Source organism: Miscanthus floridulus, chromosome 1, assembly GCF_019320115.1.
Source record: "Miscanthus floridulus cultivar M001 chromosome 1, ASM1932011v1, whole genome shotgun sequence".
NCBI lineage: Eukaryota > Viridiplantae > Streptophyta > Magnoliopsida > Poales > Poaceae > Miscanthus > Miscanthus floridulus.
In genome coordinates this window covers 15,171,563-15,194,745 of record NC_089580.1, presented here as the reverse complement: position 1 = coordinate 15,194,745, position 23,183 = coordinate 15,171,563, and the positions used below count along the sequence as shown (strand labels likewise).

At 41.7% G+C, this 23,183-nt stretch overlaps 2 protein-coding genes and 1 long non-coding RNA gene across 15 annotated transcripts; 2 read left to right on the top strand and 1 right to left on the bottom strand.

The window, feature by feature from the left end:
- Positions 1-5,640: 5,640 nt before the first annotated feature.
- Positions 5,641-6,186, top strand: LOC136452432 (uncharacterized). The gene has a single exon (XM_066453049.1). It carries the CDS (start codon positions 5,641-5,643, stop codon positions 6,184-6,186), a length of 546 nt encoding a protein of 181 aa, XP_066309146.1.
- A 1,120-nt stretch (positions 6,187-7,306) lies between these two features.
- LOC136473909 (uncharacterized) lies at positions 7,307-10,084 on the top strand. Of its 2 annotated transcripts, none has more exons than XR_010762802.1 (4): positions 7,307-7,444; positions 7,623-7,671; positions 8,858-8,911; positions 9,797-10,084. It is a non-coding gene; the product is annotated as an uncharacterized lncRNA (long non-coding RNA). The 2 variants fall into 2 exon arrangements; XR_010762798.1 differs by having other exon boundaries at positions 8,858-8,968.
- A 3,035-nt stretch (positions 10,085-13,119) lies between these two features.
- Positions 13,120-21,051, bottom strand: LOC136548404 (uncharacterized). 12 transcript variants are annotated; one of them, XM_066540033.1, is made up of 16 exons: positions 20,753-21,040; positions 20,339-20,505; positions 20,163-20,243; positions 19,964-20,068; positions 19,729-19,867; positions 19,466-19,615; positions 19,179-19,355; positions 18,928-19,070; positions 18,184-18,385; positions 17,928-18,087; positions 17,682-17,831; positions 17,094-17,278; positions 16,901-17,000; positions 16,564-16,595; positions 13,672-14,105; positions 13,120-13,548 (listed from the first exon to the last, which is right to left on the bottom strand). In XM_066540033.1, the coding sequence occupies exons 6-12, from the start codon at positions 19,489-19,491 to the stop codon at positions 17,180-17,182; spliced, it is 957 nt and encodes a 318-aa protein (XP_066396130.1). In that variant the 5' UTR covers positions 19,492-19,615; positions 19,729-19,867; positions 19,964-20,068; positions 20,163-20,243; positions 20,339-20,505; positions 20,753-21,040; the 3' UTR covers positions 13,120-13,548; positions 13,672-14,105; positions 16,564-16,595; positions 16,901-17,000; positions 17,094-17,179. The 12 variants fall into 12 exon arrangements, with proteins under 12 accessions (XP_066396130.1, XP_066396058.1, XP_066396207.1 ...); XM_066539961.1 differs by having other exon boundaries at positions 20,348-20,505; XM_066540110.1 differs by having other exon boundaries at positions 13,120-13,542; positions 20,348-20,505.
- Between the last annotated feature and the right edge of the window lie 2,132 nt (positions 21,052-23,183).

The window sequence follows — 23,183 nt, the reverse complement described above, 5'->3', positions numbered from 1 at the left end:
TGTGGGCGCCGCCGCCGGGGCAAGCATGGAGGTCGCGCGGGCGTCGAAGACGTTGGGAGTAGTCCCATGGATACTCGGCGGCGTCGAGTCTTCAGGGAAGCTTCCGCGAAGGAGACGAGGCGTCATGCCCGTGACCGCGAGTGGGTAAGATGCGGTTTCACCTCGCAGCATTCATGACTCCATGGATATAATAGACAAAACCAAGGGAATAAAAAAAGAGAAAGAAAAAATAAAGGGAGGAAAAAAAAGAAAAACATGAGGGGTATTATAGACATTTTTCATCTTCATCTACAAGGAGAAGGTATTTTGCCAAATGTTTTTGTAAAATAGCTCCAACTCCTTCAGAAAAGTCACTCCTTAGAAGAATCTAGAACTGGAGCTATTTTTAGAGGAGTTGCAGCCCTACTAAACGGCCCCTAATTTTGATTGGTTCCTTGGCAGACGAAGGTAGTCTATGACAGATGCCTTCCCGCTGGGAAGCGGAACAGAGGCGTAATTCCTGTGATAAACTGTTTGAAGTGGCATCCTCAACCCACCAGATTTAATGTTGGAACCTCCTCTGTGCTAGCATGTGCCACAAGCGGTGGTTTCCTAGTTTACTCGAGCATAACACTGGGAACTGAGAAGTGGTTCAATGAGGTATGCCTCGCGCTAATTTTTTTAGACCAAAGGCCTTGGCCCTGCTTGTATTAGAACTCTTAGGGGCAGCTTTGCACTCCATAACATGAGAGAGCACATCAGTGCATCCGGCCATAAGATATGACTTTTCCACCGTCACTAGCAACATAGCAATGCTGCTGGCAAGACCTCTCCGCCAATATAGTACAATAGTAGCAAACACGAGCCAAGACGGGCATGCTTTCCAGAGCTGGATGGTCAAGCCTATTTGCTCACATTTCCAGCCTAATCTTCGGATTTGGAACATACTATACGTAGATTTGTTACTGCTAAAGTTTTTTTTCCCTGCGTATAAGCATCGCACTAGAATAATAGAATCGTCCTCGAACAACTTGGCAAGTGGATGCCAACATTGCCAGGCCATCGTCCAAACCACCGTCGGTGTACAAATTCTTTTTCTTTTGTTTAACCCCCGTGGAAATGGGCAAATGGCAGTAATGATCCAACTAGAGTGCAGTTTCTTTGTTATATACTCCCTCCATCCCAAATTGTAAGTCATTCCAAGAATCTTGGAGAGTCAAAGTTTTTCAAGTTTGACCAAATTTATATAACAAAATAATAATATTTATCATACCAAGTAAGTATCATTAGATTCTTCATTAGTTATATTTTCATATTATACCTATTTGATGTCATCAATCTTTGTATTTCTCTCTATAATTTTAGTCAAACTTGAAAAAGTTTGACTCTCCAAGATTCTTGGAATGACTTACCATTTGGGATGGAGGGAGTACTATTTATATATCTCCAATTTACGACGTGTCTAGTTTCTTTGTTATGCGAAGCTAATTTGGCCTGACCTGCGTGGGCTAACGTACTTACGAAGACAGCTGGTGTACACACGACAGGCCAATCGGTAAGCTGGATGTCGCTTGCCGATGGTCGCATTCGATTTCGATCGCTACCGAGCTAGCACTGTCACCCTGAAATTGTTTATCCTTTTTATTTCAGTTGGGTAGCAGCGTTTGCGATGTTGCCAGGGAGATATTCTTGTGTTCTTCAGCTTGAGATATATATCGTCGCCAATCATTATACTAGTGATCAAATGGGAAGTACCACCAACCAATAATTATGCTGATACGATCGAACCCCAGCGAGTCCACCTGCGCAGCCACATGCTCTGTCTGATTTGGACCAACAAACTCCAAGGTATAACGAAGAGTATGTATGTCTTATGATTTGCGAATAAATATAGAGAGTGCTAAACTCCACACCAAGCTAATTATCTTCCATTCAGATTCAGTAACCTATGTTTTTTTTTCCATTGCCGTGTCTTCACCCTCTCCATCAAAAGCGAAAGACGACCAGATGAATACGATGCCTGATGGAGCTGTTGAGCTGTATAAAAAGAAGGGTCGTGGGGGTTTGGAGGTCCTAGATGCCTCACTACGTCAGATTCTCACACTAGGAACGGGAGCATTTTTACTGTAGGGACGGCTGAGGTCGAGGGCGTCCCTACAGTGGGCGTCCTCGGGCCCCAGCAGCCCAGCCGTCCCTACAGATGACACTGCAGGGCGACTGGTAACCTGAGCCGCCCCTACAGTTGGGGCTGATCTGTAGGGCGGCTCAATCACCCCTATTTGTGTTTTTTCAAATTTCAAAATTTGAAAGCCCCAAATTTAATTAAATGATAAGATAACCAAAATAAAAGTTGTAGATCTTGGTGAGTTGAACAACTTTTGTATTCATCACTTTTACATCTTAAATCGTTTAGGATTTTAAAATTTGGTTTAAACTTGTCAAATTTTAAATTTCAAATTTTAAAATGTGTAAAACATTGTCACATCCAAGTTTGATCAAACTTAAATGCTGAAGCATGATTTTAGAAATTTTTAGAAAAAAACATCACATTTGGAGTTAATATGAGGGAGAACAACTAGTTACAAAGTTTACCCACGTATTAAAAAGAGAAATCACACTGTTCCAGATGATCCTTACATGATCATAGTGAACAGTGTGATTTCTTTTTTTTAATCTGTGGGTCAACTTTGTAACTAGTTTTTCTTCCTCATACTAACTCCAAATCTGATGATTTTTTTCCTAAAATTTTCTAAAATCATTCTCTATCAATTTATTTTATTGGTTTTGTCAATATATACATATGAAAAGTTTGAGCAATTTAAATTTTGAATTTCAAAAAAATGCAACTTCAGACAAGATTTTGGTACCCCTAAATGATTTCAGCTGAAAAAGTGATAAATACCAAAGTTGAATAACTCATCAAGATCTACAACTTTTGTATTGGTCATTTCTTCATATGACAAAGTGGTAGTGATATTGTTCACAAATATGACACATCTCTCATAAGATTTTATAAACTATATAAGACATGTGTAAGATTAGTGAACAATGTGTGCTAAAAATTTATCAAATGAAGAAATAATCAAAATAAAAGTTGTAGATATTCATGAGTTGAACAACTTTGGTATTCATCACTTTTTATGTTGAAATCAATTTGGATCTCAAATTTTGATTCGAACTTGTCGTTTTTTAAAATTTCAAATTTTAAAGGTTCAAATTTTGTCAAATGACAAGATGACTAAAACAAAAGTTGTAGATATTAATGAGTTGAACAACTATGGTACTCATCACTTTTTATGTTGAAATTATTTTGGGTCTTAAATTTTGGTTCGAACTTGTCATTTTTTAAAATTTCAAATTTGAAAGGTTCAAATTTTGTCAAATGACAAGATGACCAAAATAAAAGTTGTATATCTTGATGAGTTGAACAACTTTTGTATTCATCACTTTTACATCTGAAATCATTTAGGATTTTAAAATTTGGTTTGAACTTGTCAAATTTCAAATTTTAAATTTTCAAATGTGTAAAACATTGTCACATCTAAATTTGATCAAACTGAAATGCTGAAGTATGATTTTAGAAATTTTTAGAAAAAAACCATCACATTTAGAGTTAGTATGAGGGAGAACAACTAGTTACAAAGTTTACTCATAGATTAAAAAGAGAAATCACACTGTTCTAGATAATCCTTACATGATCATAGTGAACAGTGTGATTTCTTTTTTAATCTGTGAGTCAACTTTGTAACTTGTTTTTCTTCCTCATACTAACTCCAAATCTGATGATTTTTTTCCTAAAATTTTCTAAAATCATTCTCTATCAATTTATTTTGTTGGTTTTGTCAATATATACATATGAAAAGTTTGAGCAATTTAAATTTTGAATTTAACTTCAGACAAGATTTTGGTACCACAAATGATTTTAGCTGAAAAAGTGATAAATACCAAAGTTAAATAACTCATCAAGATCTACAACTTTTATATTGGTCATTTCTTCATATGACAAAGTGGTAGTGACATTGTTCACAAATGTGACACATCTCTCTTAAGGTTTTATAAATTATATGAGACATGTGTATGATTAATGAACAATGTGTGCTAAGAATTTATCAAATAAAGAAATGACCAAAATAAAAGTTGTAGATATTCATGAGTTGAACAACTTTGGTATTCATCACTTTTTATGTTGAAATCAATTTGGGTCTCAAATTTTGGTTCGAACTTATCGTTTTTCCTAATTTCAAATTTGAAAGGTTCAAATTTTGTCAAATGACAAGATGACTAAAATAAAAATTGTAGATATTAATGAGTTGAACAACTTTGGTATTCATCACTTTTTATGTTGAAATCATTTTGGGTCTCAAATTTTAGTTCGAACTTGTCATTTTTTCAAATTTCAAATTTGAAAGGTTCAAATTTTATCAAATGACAAGATAACTAAAATAAAAGTTGTAGATCTTCATGACCTCTACAACTTTTATGTTTATCAAATTTTCATTTAAGATCATTTGGTGTCTCAAAATTATTTTAGTAGTTTTGATTTTAATTTTTTAAAATTTAATTCTTTTCCTCATTTTTAAAGGTTCAATTTTGCAATTTTAAACTATTGTAGTTGTTTTAGTTATTGTATATTTGTGGCGGTCATATTCGAATTTGAATTATATATCTCTTATTATCAAACGAGTTTACTTTGGCCGCCAGAACCACGTGCCACGTCGCCCAAATTATTTCGCCCGTTCGATCTCCACAACCGATGACACAGATCTCTCGGGTCGGATTCTAACAGAAGCTGATTCTCCTGCTTCGCCTTACCTTATCCGGCTTCTGCTCAGCTTCTTTCTCGTTTCTCCCGCTTCTCGTTGGAATCCACCGAAACAAATATATACTCAGCTTCGTCTTCTCCTTCACGAAGCTTCTCTTCCCCTCCTCTCTCTCTCGTGTCCGCTCTCTCTCGCTCTCCCTCTCCGACGCGGGCAGGGGGCCACGACGGGCGCGAGCGTCCGCGCCGGCGGCTGGCGCGACGACGGCGGCCACCATCCTCCTCCTCCGTAGCCCTCCCTCGCCTGCCTCTCATCTCCGTCTCTCCCGCCTTTTCCTCTCTCTCTCTCTCTCTCTCTCCCCCCCCCCCCTTCTCTCTCCAACTGCCACCTGCCCTCGGACCTGGCGTGGGCGTACGGGCGAGACGACGACGGCCCGCGGCACCAGTCGCGCACACGCGACGGTCCCTCCCCCTCCCCCACACACACTACTACAAAATGTTTATCCGCGGTGGCTGTTTTTGGTTTCCCGCGGCGGGCAAACCGGTCCGCCGCTGCCGGGAGGTCACGATAAATCATGGCCTTCCAACGGCGGGCTGCTTTGCCCACCGCGGTTAATCGATTTACCGCGGCGGGTACCTAAGGAAGCCCGCCACGGTAAATCATTTGGAAAAAAAACAAAAAAAAGAAGAAAAGCCCACACGGGCTTGGATCTGGGCTGCACTGGACCTAGATCTCACCGTCGACGTCGATCCGCCGCCGTCACCTGGATCCGCCGCAGCTCCAGCCCGGTCGCGCTACCGTCAGATCCGCCGTTGGCGCCTCCGCCCGGACCGCCCCCGCCTGGATCCGCCCGATGTAGAAGAGGAAGGAGGCGCTCGCGACAGATCAGGCCTCCCAGGCCATGCCACCGCCGGATCCGCCGCCGGGGCCTCCACCGGGGCCGCCCCCGCCTGGATCTGCCCGCCGACACCTGGATCTGCCCGGTGGAGAAGGGGAAGGAGGAGCTTGCGGCGGAGGCCGCGCCACCACTGGATCCGCCGCTGAGACCTCCAGCAGGGCTGCTGTCGCCTGGATCTGCCCAGCGGAGAAGGGGAAGGAGGGGCTCACGGCGGATCCGGCCTCCCCGACCGCGCCACCGCCGGATCCACCGCCGGGGCCTCCACCAGGGCCGCCGTCGCCTGGATCTGCCTGGTGGAGAGGGGAAGGAGGGGCTCGCGGCAGATCCGGCCTCCCCGGCCGCGCCACCGCCGGACCCGCGGCCGTCCACGCCTGGATCCACGGCCGGCGCCCTCGATCCACGCCTAGATCCGTGTCCGTCCACACCGGCGCCCTCGCCTGGATCCGCGACCGCGACGCCGCGCCACCGCGTGCCTCTAGCCACCGTCCACCGCCTATTGAGGGAGGAGGAGAGGGAGGAGGAGGGCCGCCGGTTGAGGGAGGACGATGAGGAAAGAAAGGGAGGAAGAGGGACGCCGTGCCTCGTGCGAGAGGACCGAGAGGAGTGGTCGCTACCGCCGGTTGAGGGAGGAGAGGATCAAAGGAGAGGGAGAGAGTGGCTGCCGGTTGAGGGAGGAGTGGTGGAGAGAGAGAGAGAGGTGGAGTGAAAACCCTAAAACCCTCGTATATATAAGCCCGATAAATCAGAATTGGATACGGGCCTCGCTGGTGTGCCTATTGGGCCGTGGCCTTTTCCGTGCGGGCCTTATAATGTGTCCGCCACGGAAAATCGATTTACCGTGGCGGGCACCTTAAGACGGCCGCCACAGTTAATAGGGTATTTTCTGTGGCGGACATCTTAATATGCCCGCCACGGTAAATCGTTTTACCGTGGCGGGCAAAAATGCCCACTGCGGAAAATAAAAAGTGCCCGCCGCGGTAAATCGTGGGATTTACCGTGACGGACAAAAATAGGAGCCCGCCACGGAGACCTTCGGGACGACACTGCGCAAATTGAGTTTTGTAGTAGTGGCACACACACCGTGACAGTGGCCCCGGCTTCAGCTCTGTCGGCGCAACGGCGGTCACGGCCCCACCTCTGGCGACGCACCGGCACGGTTGGCGCAAGCTCGGGCCTGGCCCCCGCCTCCGGCAGCAGGTACGCCCATCCCTTCTCTTCTCTGTCTATTGTGCCACAGCGACCTGCCAAACCCTAGCTTCATCCATCTGTATGCGGATTTGATCTGATTACAGCCTACGGTACCTGCTGATTCCGTTTTTAATTTGGATCTGATCTAATTAATTACAGCCTATTGTGCCTATGATTCCGTTTTTCTAGAAAAAAAAATAAAATTCATCCATGCCTCCTCACATTGTCTACATCTTATGCTTTCGATGTGTTTTAGGACCCATGCCTTTGCCTGCGTTACAGTACCTCATATTTCTCCATTCATGCTGGAACAAAACAGTGATTATGATTCCGTATTACTTATACAGTATTGCATGCTCTGTTGTTTCTCTACCCTTTTTCAGAGTGCCTAGCCTTCCAGGTGAATTACTTTGAGATTCCAGGAAATTTACTGAATTTTGTGGTGCTGTCGTGTCTTACAGGCAGCCCCTGCTTAGTGAATCTTGATTGTTTGGTTCCACAACAGCTCTGCTGCTGAAGAAAGTGCTGAGGGCACTGAGGAAGCAGCTGGAATTCTTTCCCAAAGAACCAATTTCCAGGAACTCACAGCTGGAAGCCTGCAATTGCTTAACTAATATTGGTATCACTCTATTAATTAATTCTAAAATATCCCTTTCTTATTTGAGATGTAGATAAATTGAAATTTAGTTATAAGAAAATTGCATTAAAATTACTAATTGGTGTATGTTTTACCAGTGCTTGACTGTTTGTAGTATGTAATAATAGCTAATTCTTGGTGAACTATTTTTTTTTCCCAGATATTCACACATCAGACCATGCAGATTTGCACTGGACCTGCATAGCTGGGTGAGCATCTCTTCATTTTTGTAGGCACAATACAAAGCATATGTAATTTGAGGTCTGGCAAGTGATTTTGTGTATGCTTTTTGTTCTTATACTATCTTTGTTTCCATGCAGTTGCTGCGACTCATAACTTATTTCGATCTGTGCTACATCTTGGTAGTTGTAACAACAGCTCTTAGATTTCATTCTTGGTCAGTTCGAGAGTAGCAGCAGCAGTATGGGAGGTACTTGATGAACAATTTACAGCTTACTCGATGTATTGTATGTAATTGATCTACCAGCATCCCATGCAGCTGTGGAGTTTGTCAAAAAAAAATTTCTGATGTGCTCAGTAGCTTGTTGCTAGTTTATGTGTTCCTAGTTTTACTAAATAAGTTTTAACAACAAAATTGTATGAATCAGCAAGCTGTAAAGCTCTAACTCAGCCAACATTTTAGAACATTTGGACTGTGTTAGTTTAATTCAGCAGTGAACTTAGATAGATATTTTCCTATAAGTGAAATTTTTATTTGTGCACTATGAAAACCTGTAACGAACTATGACTCTTTGAGTGGTGTGCATTTGTGACCTCTTTAATGCTATCCTCATAATTTTTATTTGTGAGAATTGTGACCTCTCTGCCATGCTGTGCACCTGTGATGTTCTCATGAGATATAAGTTACTAGCTTGGTACTAGTCAAACTTCATGTTAAAACTACTAGTTTTGTTTGGTTAATTGTGAGCAGTTCCCTGTGTTACATTTTAACAAAATATCTATGCCTGCTTGCTGGTGTGTACTTGACTTCTTACATTTCAGTTTTTTATATCTAAAATTAGTAAATGGAAACAAAATAACAGTACATTTGAACTATTTCCTCCGTTCCTTAATATAAGCCATATAGATTTCTAAAAAAATTTCAAAATATAGGTACGTATCAACTCCCACGCCGATTAGTTTGGAAACCTTCCCACCGTACATAGCACATGCCACAACCAATCCCTTAGATTTAGGAAGCAAACTGATTGGGAGAGAGAAGATAGCCTGATTTTCCTTTTTTTCTCGGTCTCACATCCTTCCCCAAGCCGTGCGTTAATATTAGTGCTAAAAACTATATGGCTTATATTAAGGAACGGAGGGAGTATTTAATTGCAATTTATGCAACTTCTGGGCTCTTGATACTTGCTGGTGGGTGTTTGCTCTTTTATGCAGGCCTCTGGTTGTGTGCTCTACTCTGCTAGGCCTGCTGTAGCCCCTCCAAAACAGGTATGCTTCTCTGTGCTCTCGTGCATTAGTTTGGAGGCAAAATTTGGTGGCTTCAATGTAAGATTTCTAATGTTTTATTTCATAAAGGCTGCTTGTATATACTTGATGCTTAGTATGTGGTTTGTATTTCAGATCTCAACTCTCTAAATTGATCTCTTAGGATAGAACATTGGCACTATTGCAAATAGTACCTGGAGCCAAAATTTGACCTTCTATTAGTTCCTGAAAACATTTACATGCTTTGTTCATTGAAAGATTAAAAACAGTGCAGGTAGAACGGTACATACATGTTTCTAAAACTTCGTTTCAGCAGCTAGCTGGTCATTAAGGTTTCCTTTCATGTTTTTCTTTTTGGCTGGTAGCAAGGCCTTTGTTCCATTCGTTGCTAGTATTTCTAGTAGTTAAATGGTTTAGGTGCAGCCTGTCTTTTTCAGTTCAGTGTATCCTTGGTCCAGAGTTGCATTCTCAGTTCATTGACTGTTGTTCTATCCTTCTTGTTTGCTCACGGTCTGTCTAGTTTATTCCAAGTGCTTGATCTGTTTAGTTTGGTAGACTGCAGTAGTATCTAAGCAAAGCTTGTTTTTATTTTTATTTTTATTTTCAGTTCAACGCAAAGCTTGTTTTAAACTTCAGTGATCAGTTTGCAATAAGATCCGTGGATTTCTTCTTACTAATGGTTACTATCATTTGAGATCGATCGTCATCAAATTTCTTGTGTTATTTTGGTGGGCGATTGCTATCGGTCTTTGACAATTTTTGGATGCTGCTACCCCTTAGCTGTACAATTTTTGGAGGCAAATTGCTATCTTCTAGTTTATTCCAATGTACAACTATGTACATTGGAACTTGTACTTTATTAGACTACTGATTCTATTATTTTTTCAGGTACTTTTGGATGCTGCTACCAGCTTGTGAACAGCAAGCCGATCATAGTACTAACGGATGTGCAACCAACCGATTCATTGGTCATGACCTAATGGCTGTATGGTTGTGGATTTTGAGCTTTTGCCCAATGTTTGTTGGTTTTCATGGACATGTGCTATGCTAAACTTTTGATCATCAGCTAGGATTAGCCATTCTTTTGATCATTAGATACTTCAAACAAGGACTAGTTTGATTTTAAATGACATTACATGTATAATGGTCTTGTGTTTGTGGATGTATATATGTATATTTGTGGCGGTCATATTCGAATTTGAATTTTATATATATATATATATATATATATATGTGTGTGTGTGTGGGGGGGGGGGGGGTTGTCAGATTTGAATTTGAATTATTATTTTTTTTGCTGGAAAATCATTGTAGGGGTGGTTCTTGATTGAACCGCCCTTACAAATACACACAGCAGGGGCGACTGGTGATACAGCCGCCCTTACAGAAGTCCACTACAGGGGTGGCTGATATTATCAGCCACCCCTACAGAGGGCACTGTAGGGGCGGCTGAAAACACCAGCCGCCACTACAGAGGGCACTGCAGGGGCGGTCAGGAAACCGCCCCTACAGAGACACCCTCTGTAGGAACACCCTGGGAAGGGCGACTGGCGCAGCCGCCCCTACAGAGGCTCTAGAGCCGCCCCTACAGTTAACTTCTGTAGTAGTGCCTAGCCCTCTGTTCGCTTGAACTTATCAGTCAGAATTTTATGGCCAACCGGCAGTGTTTTTCTCTCACAACAAATCAGCATCAGCATCAGCCGCTTTTACGGTCAGCCGAACAGGGCCTTAATTATTTTTCTGTTTATTTTCAGTTATTACGAAATCCAAAGGTTAAAAGGGCAACAAAATTAAGGTACAATATCCTGTTTTTCAGCAAGGACCTTGACTTAGGTTAGCAACTGTTTAGCTGGATCCATGAGCGAATTTTATTGCTACCACTATCTCTCGAGTTTAACACTGGCCCATCCCTATTGCCGTAAACTCTCTTTTTGTGCAAACACCATGTTGATGGAAACACGCTATTACTAGCATCAGATTAAGCAATAATAATCTTATGCCAAGTGTATACAGCTGTAGTACACGGGGACAGACCGTGGCCATCCACTAAAAGACATTGAACATATTGTAAGAAATTTTGATGGCAAAGTACACTCTCACAGCAAAACAGCTCGAACTTATCAGCCGGCTTATCAGCTAGAATCTACAGTATTTTTCTCTCACAACAAAACAACTTCAGCCGGCTTTAATACCAGCCGAACAGGGGTAAAAAAAATAACATTATGAGATTTAAATTTGTCTAAGAAAATAACATTCTACAAATCATGGGATGCCTCCTAATGCGTAAGCTAATCACCTAATCACGGGTGCATGGAAATGATAATTGCCAAATGCAGGAGTTATCCTTTGGAAAAGGAAAGGAGAGTACTTTGTTGAGCTAGTTTGATTTTTGCATGCCGAATTTGGTGAACAAACTTTCCTAAATTATATGTGAATGAACTACTATCTTAAAGCATAAGTTTGGTCACTGTTAGCAATGCTGCTGGCAAGACCTCTCCGCCAATATAGTACAATAGTAGCAAACACGAGCCAAGACGGGCATGCTTTCCACAGCTGGATGGTCAAGCCTATTTGCTCACATTCCCAGCCTAATCTTCGGATTTGGAACATACTATACGTAGATTTGTTACTGATAAAGTTTTTTTTTTCCCTGCGTATAAGCATCGCACTAGAATAATAGAATCCTCCTCGAACAACTTGGAAAGTGGATGCCAACATTGCCAGGCCATCGTCCAAACCACCGTCGGTGTACAAATTCTTTTTCTTTTGTTTAACCCCCGTGGAAATGGGCAAATGGCAGTAATGATCCAACTAGAGTGCAGTTTCTTTGTTATATACTATTTATATATCTCCAATTTACGACGTGTCTAGTTTCTTTGTTATGCGAAGCTAATTTGGCCTGACCTGCGTGGGCTAACGTACTTACGAAGACAGCTGGTGTACACACGACAGGCCAATCGGTAAGCTGGATGTCGCTTGCCGATGGTCGCATTCGATTTCGATCGCTACCGAGCTAGCACTGTCACCCTGAAATTGTTTATCCTTTTTATTTCAGTTGGGTAGCAGCGTTTGCGATGTTGCCAGGGAGATATTCTTGTGTTCTTCAGCTTGAGATATACATTGTCGTCAATCATTATACTAGTGATCCAATGGGAAGTACCACCAACCAATAATTATGCTGATACGATCGAACCCCCAGCGAGTCCACATGCGCAGCCACATGCTCTGTCTGATTTGGACCAACCAACTCCAAGGTATAACGAATAGTATGTATGTCTTATGATTTGCGAATAAATAAAGAGAGTGCTAAACTCCACACCAAGCTAATTATCTTCCATTCAGATTCAGTACCCTATGGCTCCGTTCGCTGGTATGAAACTTGGCTGAAACTGGCTGAAAAACACTGTTCTGGTTAAATTATTGTGAGAGAAAAATATTGTTTTGGCTGAAAAAACAAGCCGAACGGGTATGTTTTTTTTCCATTGCCGTGTCTTCACCCTCCCCATCAAAAGCGAAAGACGGCCAGATTAATAGGATGCCTGATGGAGCCGTTGAGCTGTATAAAAAGAAGGGTCGTGGGGGTTTGGAGGTCCCTAGATGCCTAGGTCCTCTATTTGCTTGAACTTATCAGCCAGAATTTAACGGCCAGCCAGCAGTGTTTTTCTCTCACAACAAATCAGCATCAGCATCAGCCGTTTTTATGGTCAGCCGAACAGGGGCTTAATTATTTTTCTGTTTATTTTCAGTTATTACGAAATCCAAAGGTTAAAAGAGCAACAAAATTAAGGTCCAATATCCTGTTTTTCAGCAATGACCTTGACTTAGGTTAGCAACTGTTTAGCTGGATCCATGAGCGAACTGAAAAATATTGTTATAGCTGAATTATTGTGAGAGAAGAACATTGTTCCGGCTGAAAAAACAAGCCGAATAAGCCGAATATAGGGTAAGCCGAACGGGGTCTCTCTCGAGTTTAACACTGGCCCGTCCCTACTCTCTTTTTGTGCAAACACCATGTTGATGGAAACACGCTATTACTAGCATCAGATTAAGCAATAATAATCTTATGCCAAGTGTATACAGCTGTAGTACACAGGGACAGACCGTGACCATCAACTAAAAGACATCGAACATGTGTATTCATGTATTTCAAGTAAAAAAAACATGCAACTTCTCATCAGAAGCAAATATTTTTTCCGCCCATAATATCAAGCAAATTGAGGTCAACTTTATAACTTGTCAAACCATAAACATTCCCACCACAACTGAAATTCTAATACTGATCCAATCAGAGCATCGGTTTGTCTAGCCTGGTTCATTTGATTCCCAGTAGTGTCTCAACAATAAACAAAGTACATTCAGCCTAAAAAGTCAATGTTTTTGTCTTGATTTCTAACTTGAAGGGCCTTCGCCATCCATCCCTACAGATCAAAACGACCCATATTTACAACACTAGTTCAACAGAACAAAAGTTAAACATTCCCACCATAACTGATATTCTAATACTGATCCAATCAGAGCATCAGTTTGTCTCGCCGGTTCATTTGATTCCTAGTAGTATCTCAACAATAAATAAAGTACATTCAGCCTAAAAAGTCAATGTTTTTGTCTTGATTTCTAACTTGAAGGGCCTTCGCCATCTGTCCCTACAGATCAAAACGACCCATATTTACAACATTAGTTCAACAGAACAAAAGCGTAAAAGTTGTCCTTTTAATCATAAGAACGTATAGTAATTCAAGTGCAAAAGTTGTATTTAATCAGCTAACCTGACACCAAGTTTGAAATCTTCTGATAAGAAGCTATCAATTCCTCTGTAGGCACCTGCCCCTGCAGCAGCCGGCTTATCATATTCTCGCTCTCAACTTTTATTTCCTTTCTCACACCACGCCATGCTGCATCTTCTTCAGCGCTGTATGACCTGCATCGGCAACTGCAGCACCCTCACCTTCAGGATGTTGACTGCTGGTGCTGGGCAATGTGATTGCTCCGCCCCCTACAACTGTATCGTCCACCACGGTCACAGAGTCATGGTCCATGTCCCCAGCGGTGTCCTCACCCCCTGCTGCCCCACTCACCCCTGCCTCAGCCTTAGATGCAAAATACTTTTCTAATGAACAATCCGAACCCTCAGATGAATCACTCACTACATCAAAAAAACTCCCATGACTTCACTTCGGAATTATTTACAGGGTCAATTGTACTGGGTCCCAAGGCTTCGTATAGTAAGACTTCTCATATGCAGAAAAGCGGGGCAATTCAGGCTGCGGTTTCGGGAAATACATGTCCCAAATGCTCAGAGTGTGGATAAGACCATCTGATCCACCACATGCCAGGGCAGGAAATGGCTGCCAGAAAACTCAGTCAGAAATGACTGGACAAACTGTTATTAAATCAAGAGGATAAAGGAAAGAAAGAATTAACTTACCTCGCTCATGCACAGGTATGTAATCTTCAAATGCAGGTCTGTATGCAGAACTTGATAGTTCATAGCTGGTGATCTTGACTTCAGATTTTGTACCTGACAGGACACATCATATTAAAGATGTCAAATTGAAAGTTTAAACATATGAGTGAGTCTTTCTTAGCAACCTGTGAAAAAATCAAAAGTCAAAACATTTGACAAGTTTGAGCATCCACCGGCAGAAAAGGCAAAATCCTATGAGGTAGCTATACCTATATCCGGCATGCCCACTTAGTAATAATTGGATAATAAAACAGATAAAGAGCATCAGTTGTATACACCTATCTACTATCTACAGTATGAACTAACAATCATAGGATAATTATAAAAGATGTCAAGAGAATATTAAAAAGACGTACAACAATAAAATCAGTAAAGCCTTTAATCCAAAAAAAACTTGGGATAGACTAGAAACACAGCAAGAGTCACATAAACTGAAGACAGAAAGAAAACTAAACCAAAGAAAAAAGATAGTAGAAATTGAACCAAAGAAAAAAGATAGTAGAAACTGCACTAGTGCACAATTAAAATTTTTGAATATCAGACAACATAAAGAGTGTATACCTCATAGATTGATATTCCCACATTACCAGGAGGTATTAAGGCAAAGAATCAGGACCCGGGCCTGTAAAATTTAGTGTGACTCAAATACAATAGATTAAAATGAAATAAGTGTAATCTATACGCATGAATGAATACCAATCGAGGTATACGCTTGTTTGCTCGATTGGTATTTATTCATGCGTATAGATTACACCTATTTCATTTTACTCTATTTTATTTGAGTCACACTAAATTTTACAGGTTCGGGTCCCGATTCTTTGCCTTAATACCCCCTGGTAATGTGGGAATATCAATCTATGAGGTATACGCTCTTTATGTTGTCTGACATTCAAAAATTTCAATTATGCACTGCTGGTTCGGTTTTCTTTCTATCTTCAGTTTATGTGACTTTTGCTGTGTTTATAGTCTACCCTAAGTTTTTTGATTAAAAGCTTTACTGACTTTATTGTTGTACGCCTTTTTAATATTCTCTTGACATCTTTTATAATTACCCTATGGTTGTTGGTTCATACTGTAGATAGGTGTGTACAACTGATGCCCTTTATCTGTTTTATTATCCAATTATTACTAAGTGGGCATGCCGGATATAGGTGTAGCTACCTCATAGGATTTTGCCTTTTCTAACAGTGGATGCTCAAACTTGTCAAATGTTTTGACTTTTAAACTTTCCACAGGTTGCTAAGAAAGACTCACTCATATGTTTAAACTTTCAATTTGAAATCTTTAATATGATGTGTCCTGTCAGGTACAAAACCTGAAGTCAAGATCACCAGACCTACATTTAAAGATTACATACCTATGCATGAGCGAGGTAAGTTAATTCTTTGTTTCCTTTATCCTCTTGATTGAATAGCAGTTTGTCCAGTCAGAAAGTTTTCTGGCAGTCACTCCTGCCCTGACATGTGGTGAATCAGATGGTCTTATCCACATCCTGAGCATTTGGGACACGTATTTCCCGAAACCGCAGCCTGAATTGCCCCGCTTTTCTGCGTATGAGAAGTCTTACTATACGAAGGCTTGGGACCCCAGTACAATTGACCCTGTAAAGAATCCGAAGTGAAGTCATGGGGTTTTTTTGATGTAGTCAGTGATTCATCTGAGGGTTCGGATTGTTCATTAGAAAAGTATTTTGCATCTAAGGCTGAGGCAGGGGTGCGGGGGCAGCAGGGGTGAGAACACCGCTGGGGACGTGGACCCTGGCTCTGTGACCGTGGTGGACGATACAGTTGTAGGGGGCGGAGCAACATCCTGAAGGTGTAGGTGAGGGTGCTGCAGTTGCCGATGCAAGTCATACAGCAGCTGAAGAAGATGCAGCATGGCGTGGTGTGAGAAAGGAAATAAAAGTTGATAGCGAGAATATGATAAGTCGGCTGCTGCAGGGGCAGGTGCCTATAGAGGAATTGGTAGCTTCTTATCAGAAGATTTCAAACTTGGTGTCAGGTTAGCTGATTAAATACAACCAGCCTGTTCGCTGGTTGGTTTCTGGGCTGATAAGCTCGGCTGGTGCTAGTTTGTTGTGAGAGGAAAATACTGTACCATGGCTGATAAGCCCTGGCTGAAACCAACAAACAAACAGGCTGACCGAACACATTTCGCAGTTCAACATAACATCAAGTATGAGCCAGCCATTCACCTGGGTTACAGCATCCCTGGCGTTTCAGTTACCTGGCATATACATAAACCCAACATATAAGCATGAGACAATATTATGACAAAAAGGAATTTGACCTGTGACCAAACAAATAGAACACAGTACACTATCTAGTTTTTTGTAACAAAACAAATCTGGTAAAAAATTGACCAGCTTGCATGACAAACAGAATTTCATGTCAGACTTACTGTATTGCTTCGTAGATATTAAGTTCTATCTAAAATAACATGTTTACTATGACAAACAGCATTTCTAAACAAAAATGTGTCAAAAATACTACTGTATAAATCTCAAAAGCATTTTTTTTGTTCGGTACTACCTTTTTCTCTTGATTGTACGCCTTAACCTACTTCTTACTCTTCCCAGGTTTCTCGCATGAAACCTGGCTTCCTAGATCCAGTTTCCCAGAGGTATCGATCCTGGCAACAACAGAGTAAGGAACACAACATTAAAGATTCGTCAATGTTACAAACAAAAGTACAACTATAACAGAGCAAAAAAAATGATCATACCGTGCAGAGTTTCCTGCTTCAGTAGCAGCATGGTCATCGTCATTGCCAGCAGGTACAAATTCATCATGTATCATCTCCAAAGACTCTCACCCATCCTTAATGATTGTCACACACAGAGACATGCGTACTGCAGGATCATCTTGCCTATAACACTCACAGAGTCTCTTGATCTCCTTTGCAATACCCTAAAAACAATCATTTTGTAATCAGTGCAGGAATCTGAACATATCAAAGAATAAACACACAAAGTATGCCAGAGCTTGGTTTGGTGGAGACAGGCACGTACCACCATTAAGCCAGCGGCGCAGGCATATTCAGAGCCTGTGTACATCATCAGGTTTAATGCCCAGCAGGTAGAAATTCATCATGTATCATCTCCAAAGACTCCCACCCATCCTTAATGATTGTCACAGACAGAGACATGCGTACTGCAGGATCATCTTGCCTATAACACTCACAGAGTCTTCTTGATCTCCTTTGCAATACCCTAAAAACAATCATTTTGTAATCAGTGCAGGAATCTGAACATATCAAAGAATAAACACACAAAGTATGCCAGAGCTTGGTTTGGTGGAGACAGGCACGTACCACCATTAAGCCAGCGGCGCAGGCATATTCAGAGCCTGTGTACATCATCAGGTTTAATGCACACCGGCGGGGAGCGGTGATCATGGACCCACGAGTACAGGTCCCACGGCTCAGCCACTCGCACATCAACTCAGCCTGCTTCGTGAAAAGCTTAAAACACAATTTTGCAACAGGTACAAATCAGTTCGCGAAAAGCAAATTAAGTAGACCAATTATTTGTCTTTTTCGTCATAGGCAAGAACCTACTAGCAAAGCTGCAGCTGCGACATGGAATTCATTCCACTTGTCCTTCAGAATAAGTGTGTGCTCCTTGATCTCTTTACTCAGAATGATATGTTCGGCATCATCGCCTCCAAAACCATGCTCCTCACACAAAGAGATAAACTGCTCCTCCATTTTGACACACTTGAAGCCATCACAGTTCCAGCATCAGGGCAAGAAAAGAAGTAAATTAGTACAGGAACAAGCAGAGGAACACGACAAACTAAGCCAGGAAGTTAACAAGCTGGCAAGAGCAGTCAGCCAATCCCCGCCTCTGATGCCATTACCAGCAGGAACGACAATTTCCCAAGCCTGGGAAATGGATTCAGCAGAGTTGTGGCGCCAATATTCCGTAAGATAATTCTTGTACATGGACCAGTGGGGGCGGGGGGCATCATAAAATGGCACAAGCCTCTCCCATCCCCATCCTGTCGCGAGAAGATCTTGAACATGCAAAAGTAGATATGGGTGGAAATGAAGTCAAAACAAAATCTCTTTTTATATGGAGAAAACTACAAATATAGAAGCATAAAGAACTACATTAACTAAGCAACAAGAACAGCAATTCAATCTTTGCGGACTCTTGCAGCAAACCAGCCATTCAATGCAGCAGCAGCAAAAATGTTCCGAATCGAATTCAAATAGTTACATGGCAAGCAAGTACTCCCTCCATCCCAAAAATATAAGTCATTCCAACTTTCTCGGAGAGTCAAAGCATCTCAAGTTTGACCAAATTTATATAATAAAATAATAACACTTATGATACCAAATAAGTATCATTAGATTCTTCCTTAATTATATTTTCAGAGTATACCTATTTGATATCATAAATCTTTGCAATTTTCTGTATAATTTTGGTCAAACTTGAGATTGTTTGACTCTCCAAGAAAATTGGAATGGCTTATAATTTGGAATGGAGGGAGTAGGTTAGAAAAAACAATCAAGCAACATTGGATTTCCACAACCAGAACAACCAACACCATACCTAGGCGACTAAAGATCGCTGGGTGCGGTGGTATCATAAAATCACGATAAATTTTAGTCTCATTCGCCCAATGCACCAGCATCTTACTGACAATTACTTCCTCATCATCAGACTCATCATCCGGTTCCACGTTAGTATCACTCCTGGCAACAGCGGAGCATAATGACACATTACAATGACTCACAGGCAAGCAACATTGAAAATCGGTACAGAATGTATATCGTGTATACACAACGAAAAATTGATCATACTGTGCAGAGTTTACTGCTTCAGTAGCAGCATGGCCATCGTCATTGCCAGCAGGTAGAAATTCATCATGTAGCATCTTCAAAGACTCCCACCCATTCTCCATGACTGTCACAGACGGGTTTACTGCAGGGTCATCTTGCCTCAAACAATCACAGAGTCTTGGTCTCCTTTGCAATACCCTAAAGAAAGTCATCTTGCAATCAGTTGAGGGAATCGATACATATCAAATAAATGAATAATAAACAGACAAAGTAGGCAAGAGCTTGTTTTGGTGGAGACCGGTACGTACCACCATGAGGGCAGCGGCACAAGCATATTCCAAGCCTCTGTACATCATTAGGTTTAAAGCACACCTGCGGACCACAGTTACCATGGACTCGGGAGTAAAAGCTCCACGCCTCAGCCACTCTCACATCAACTCAGCCATCTTCGTGATAAACTTGAACCACATTTTTGCGTCAGGTGCAAATCAGTTCGCGAACAACACATAACATGAACAGCAAATTAACTAGAACAATTTTTTTTCTAGTTTCGTAAGAGAGAAGAGCATACCATCAAGGCTGCAGCAGCGACAGGGAATTTATCTCCCATGCTCTCGAGACTAAGTGCACGCTCCTGGATATCTTTACTCAGAATGATATGGTCGGCAGCATTGTCTCCAAAGCCCCACTTGCTTCTCCATCTTGACACACTTGAAGCCATCACAGTTTCAGGATCATGACAGGAAAAGAAGTAAATTAGCACCTTATCAGGCAATAGAATGCAGCAATCTAAGGCAGCATGTTACCAAGCTGACGAGAGGAGCCAGGCCACTCTGGATCGCAATAACAGCTGCATATGCTTCTTGCTCATGCCGGCATGCCTGAGTGGCAGACCCATTAACATTCTGTGACTGCTCAAAACGAGAAAAAAAAAGGAAATGAGGAAACAAAAGCAATGAAACGCTACAAACTAAGGCAGAAAGTTAACAAGCTGGCAAGTGACACCAGAACACTGCCGTCTCCAATGCTGTTAGCATATGCTTCTTGCTTATCCCGACATGCCTCAGCAACTGATCCATTCTTTGACTGTCCAAGAAAACAAATGAGGAAAAAAAAAGAAAAGAAAAGAAATGTAGCACTAGAAACTACATACAAATACAAATAACAAATGTTTAAGTTACCAAGCTTACAAGAGGAGTCAACCCATAAACTTGTTCATTCTGCCATGCCTGGGCAACGGATTCAGCACAGTTGCGTAAGTAATATTGCTCGAGATAGTTCTTGTACACGGACAGGTTTCCAGAACGCGGCATAAGCCTATTCCATCCACATCCTCCCTCGAGAAGATCTTGACCATACATACAAAGATCAGGGTGGAAAGGAATAAAAATTAAAACTACATCTCGAGAAACCTACAAGCAGCACCACTCAACTAAGCGACAAGAACAGCAAATCGATATATGAGGGGGTCTTGCAGCGAATCAGGTCTATGCAGCAGCAAGGAACAGATAGAATTCGAATAAACACAAGGCAGGCAGGCAAGTTATCGATAGGGGAATTTGGGCATTCCACTACAAGAACAATCAACAGCATACCTGGGTGCTTCAAGATCCCTTCCGGCGTTGAGAACTTGGAACCCTCCTTCTGATGAAAAGATTCGGCTTGATCCACCCAATTCTCCGCAAACTCCCTGACATCGCTCATCTCCGGCATTGCGGCTTCCTCTAGATCGAGATTGGCTCAGGGGAATATGGAGGCGGCGTTGTTCCTCCCTAAGGTTTGTGTGGCTTTAGGGCCCGTTCGGCAGCGGCCAGACGCAGGTTTGGTTCCTGGCCAGTATACACCAGTTTTCAACACCAGGAACGACAGCTGGAACGGCCCGTTCCCAAAGAAACGAACGGAGAACGGCCCGTTCGTTTAGGCTGATTTTCAGCCGGAACGCTTCCGGTGATGGTTGACGGGTATAAAATACACCTGCCTTTCGGTCCGGATCGGTTCCGGCGCTCCCTTCCGCTTGAAACGAACGGGCCCCCCGAAGCCTGCGTGTGAAGCCGACTGATCGGGGGTACCGCACCCCGCACGCACAGGAAAGTCAGGCCCACGCAGGCACAGGCACGCAAGCGGCCCACCGATTAAGGTGCGACACCGAATTTTGTTATTGTTTTATTATCTCTAAAACTCCAAAAATCGGGCAACTTGCCTCCTCAACTTTGAAAACCGCTCATTTTACATCCCTACCCGATTATAGTATACTAGGTTGCCACGGGATAAAAATTATATATGCAAGACAAATGGGACAAATCAACCTAAACAAACACAATCCATTGCTGCCATAACATAACGGAATTCATTTAAATCAATGATGCTCCTTTGAACAGAGCACCTATCTGTGTTTGTGAATTTGAGAGTAAACATGATCAACATGAAAGTACATAGATAAAAGATTACAATCATCCAAGGAGACATGCATAACATTAAAATACATGATAAAGACAAAATTGATTAGAGCGCAACTTGCTAACTGCTGCATCCAAGTTTTATAAAACTATGTCAAAAACATATTCGATGTGATGTTAATGTTATTGTATTTGTTCATCCTTGTACCAGGTCAACCTCACCTTATTCCTCGTATCCACAACTCAGGCACTAGGCATCATGAAACTCACCCTTGCTAACTCATCCCTAGCGCAGGAGCATTGTAAACAGTTACCAGAACCATGATCAATTGCCTAGATAGCCCATTTGCATTGTAAAGTTTGAATGCCATGACATTATATATAAATATTGTTGCTAGAAGGTATGGTAAAAAGGATATTTAATCAAATTTCAGTATACCTCCATAAATTCTGTCCAGAAAACATGCCTTAACACATTAGTAGTATTCTTGTAGCTAACCATTTATCCATTAGATCTATGATTTGGTTAGGAAGGGAAAACCTTACCAGTTGCAGAAACCCTTCCCATGAGTAAGATATTAGATGTTCTGGGCTTTCATACAATACTAAACGATGGTCTTAGCATGACGCACTTCATCTAGAGTCATAAACACATGTATAAAAACTTAGTCAGGTCTGTGCATTCCCATTCAGAATCCCATCAGTACATGGAGCACACTGATGCTATGTTCAGTAGAGGAGGCACAATGAAGCTATTGTGGATTTCGTTTGGAGTAAGCTAAGACATTATAAATGTAAATATATACAAATGGAAAAATTTAATGATTGAGAAGGTGAGACCTAGTTCCACACCCTTCGATGATTGACGACGACGGTCTATCAACAAAGAGAATGCATGATCAACAAAACAAAGAAAAAGCTACCTACCGCAAATTACATCAAGCATGACAATATATATGCATGCAAGGAAATAGGAATCTATGCAATATCGAGCATTGTATTTTCACCATGAAAATTTCTCAATGGAAGACTATCTTTTGCAACAAGAATAGAATAACATGGATTGTAATTTGGATCTATTGCTAGAATATCAAGAAAAATTATTGCAAATTAATTACTGAATCTGTATATCAGGTAAGACAAGCATCACTAGAAATAATATATTTAATAAGTAGTGCAATAGTAGCAACCTCGACAAAATTAACCTTGCCTTCAAGAATGTTTTTGCAGATGCTTGCTGGAATGCTCCTCAAAGATTAACTGTAGAAGTTAATCAATTCAGTAATCGCATGTCATAAAGACATAAAGCTGCAGGGTTTTTGAGGCCAAGAATTGGTTCAGATTTCCAAACCTATGCAACTGTGCTCTTCTAGAGATCCAGTGTATAATGGATTCATTTACGCTTCCCTTGCTCAACTCTTCCACTCCCAAAAATAAAGTACAACACCATAAGAATCAATGATCAAATACAGAAGAATCAACTACCTACAGAGGTGACTATGATTGTTGATGGTCTTCTCCCCCACACATACAACAGATCTGGCAGCCGCATTCATGGACCCTACTTCGTTCTCCAATCCCGGACTGTAGCAGTAACAATACTGTCTGGGAAACTTGAATGTGGGGTGGG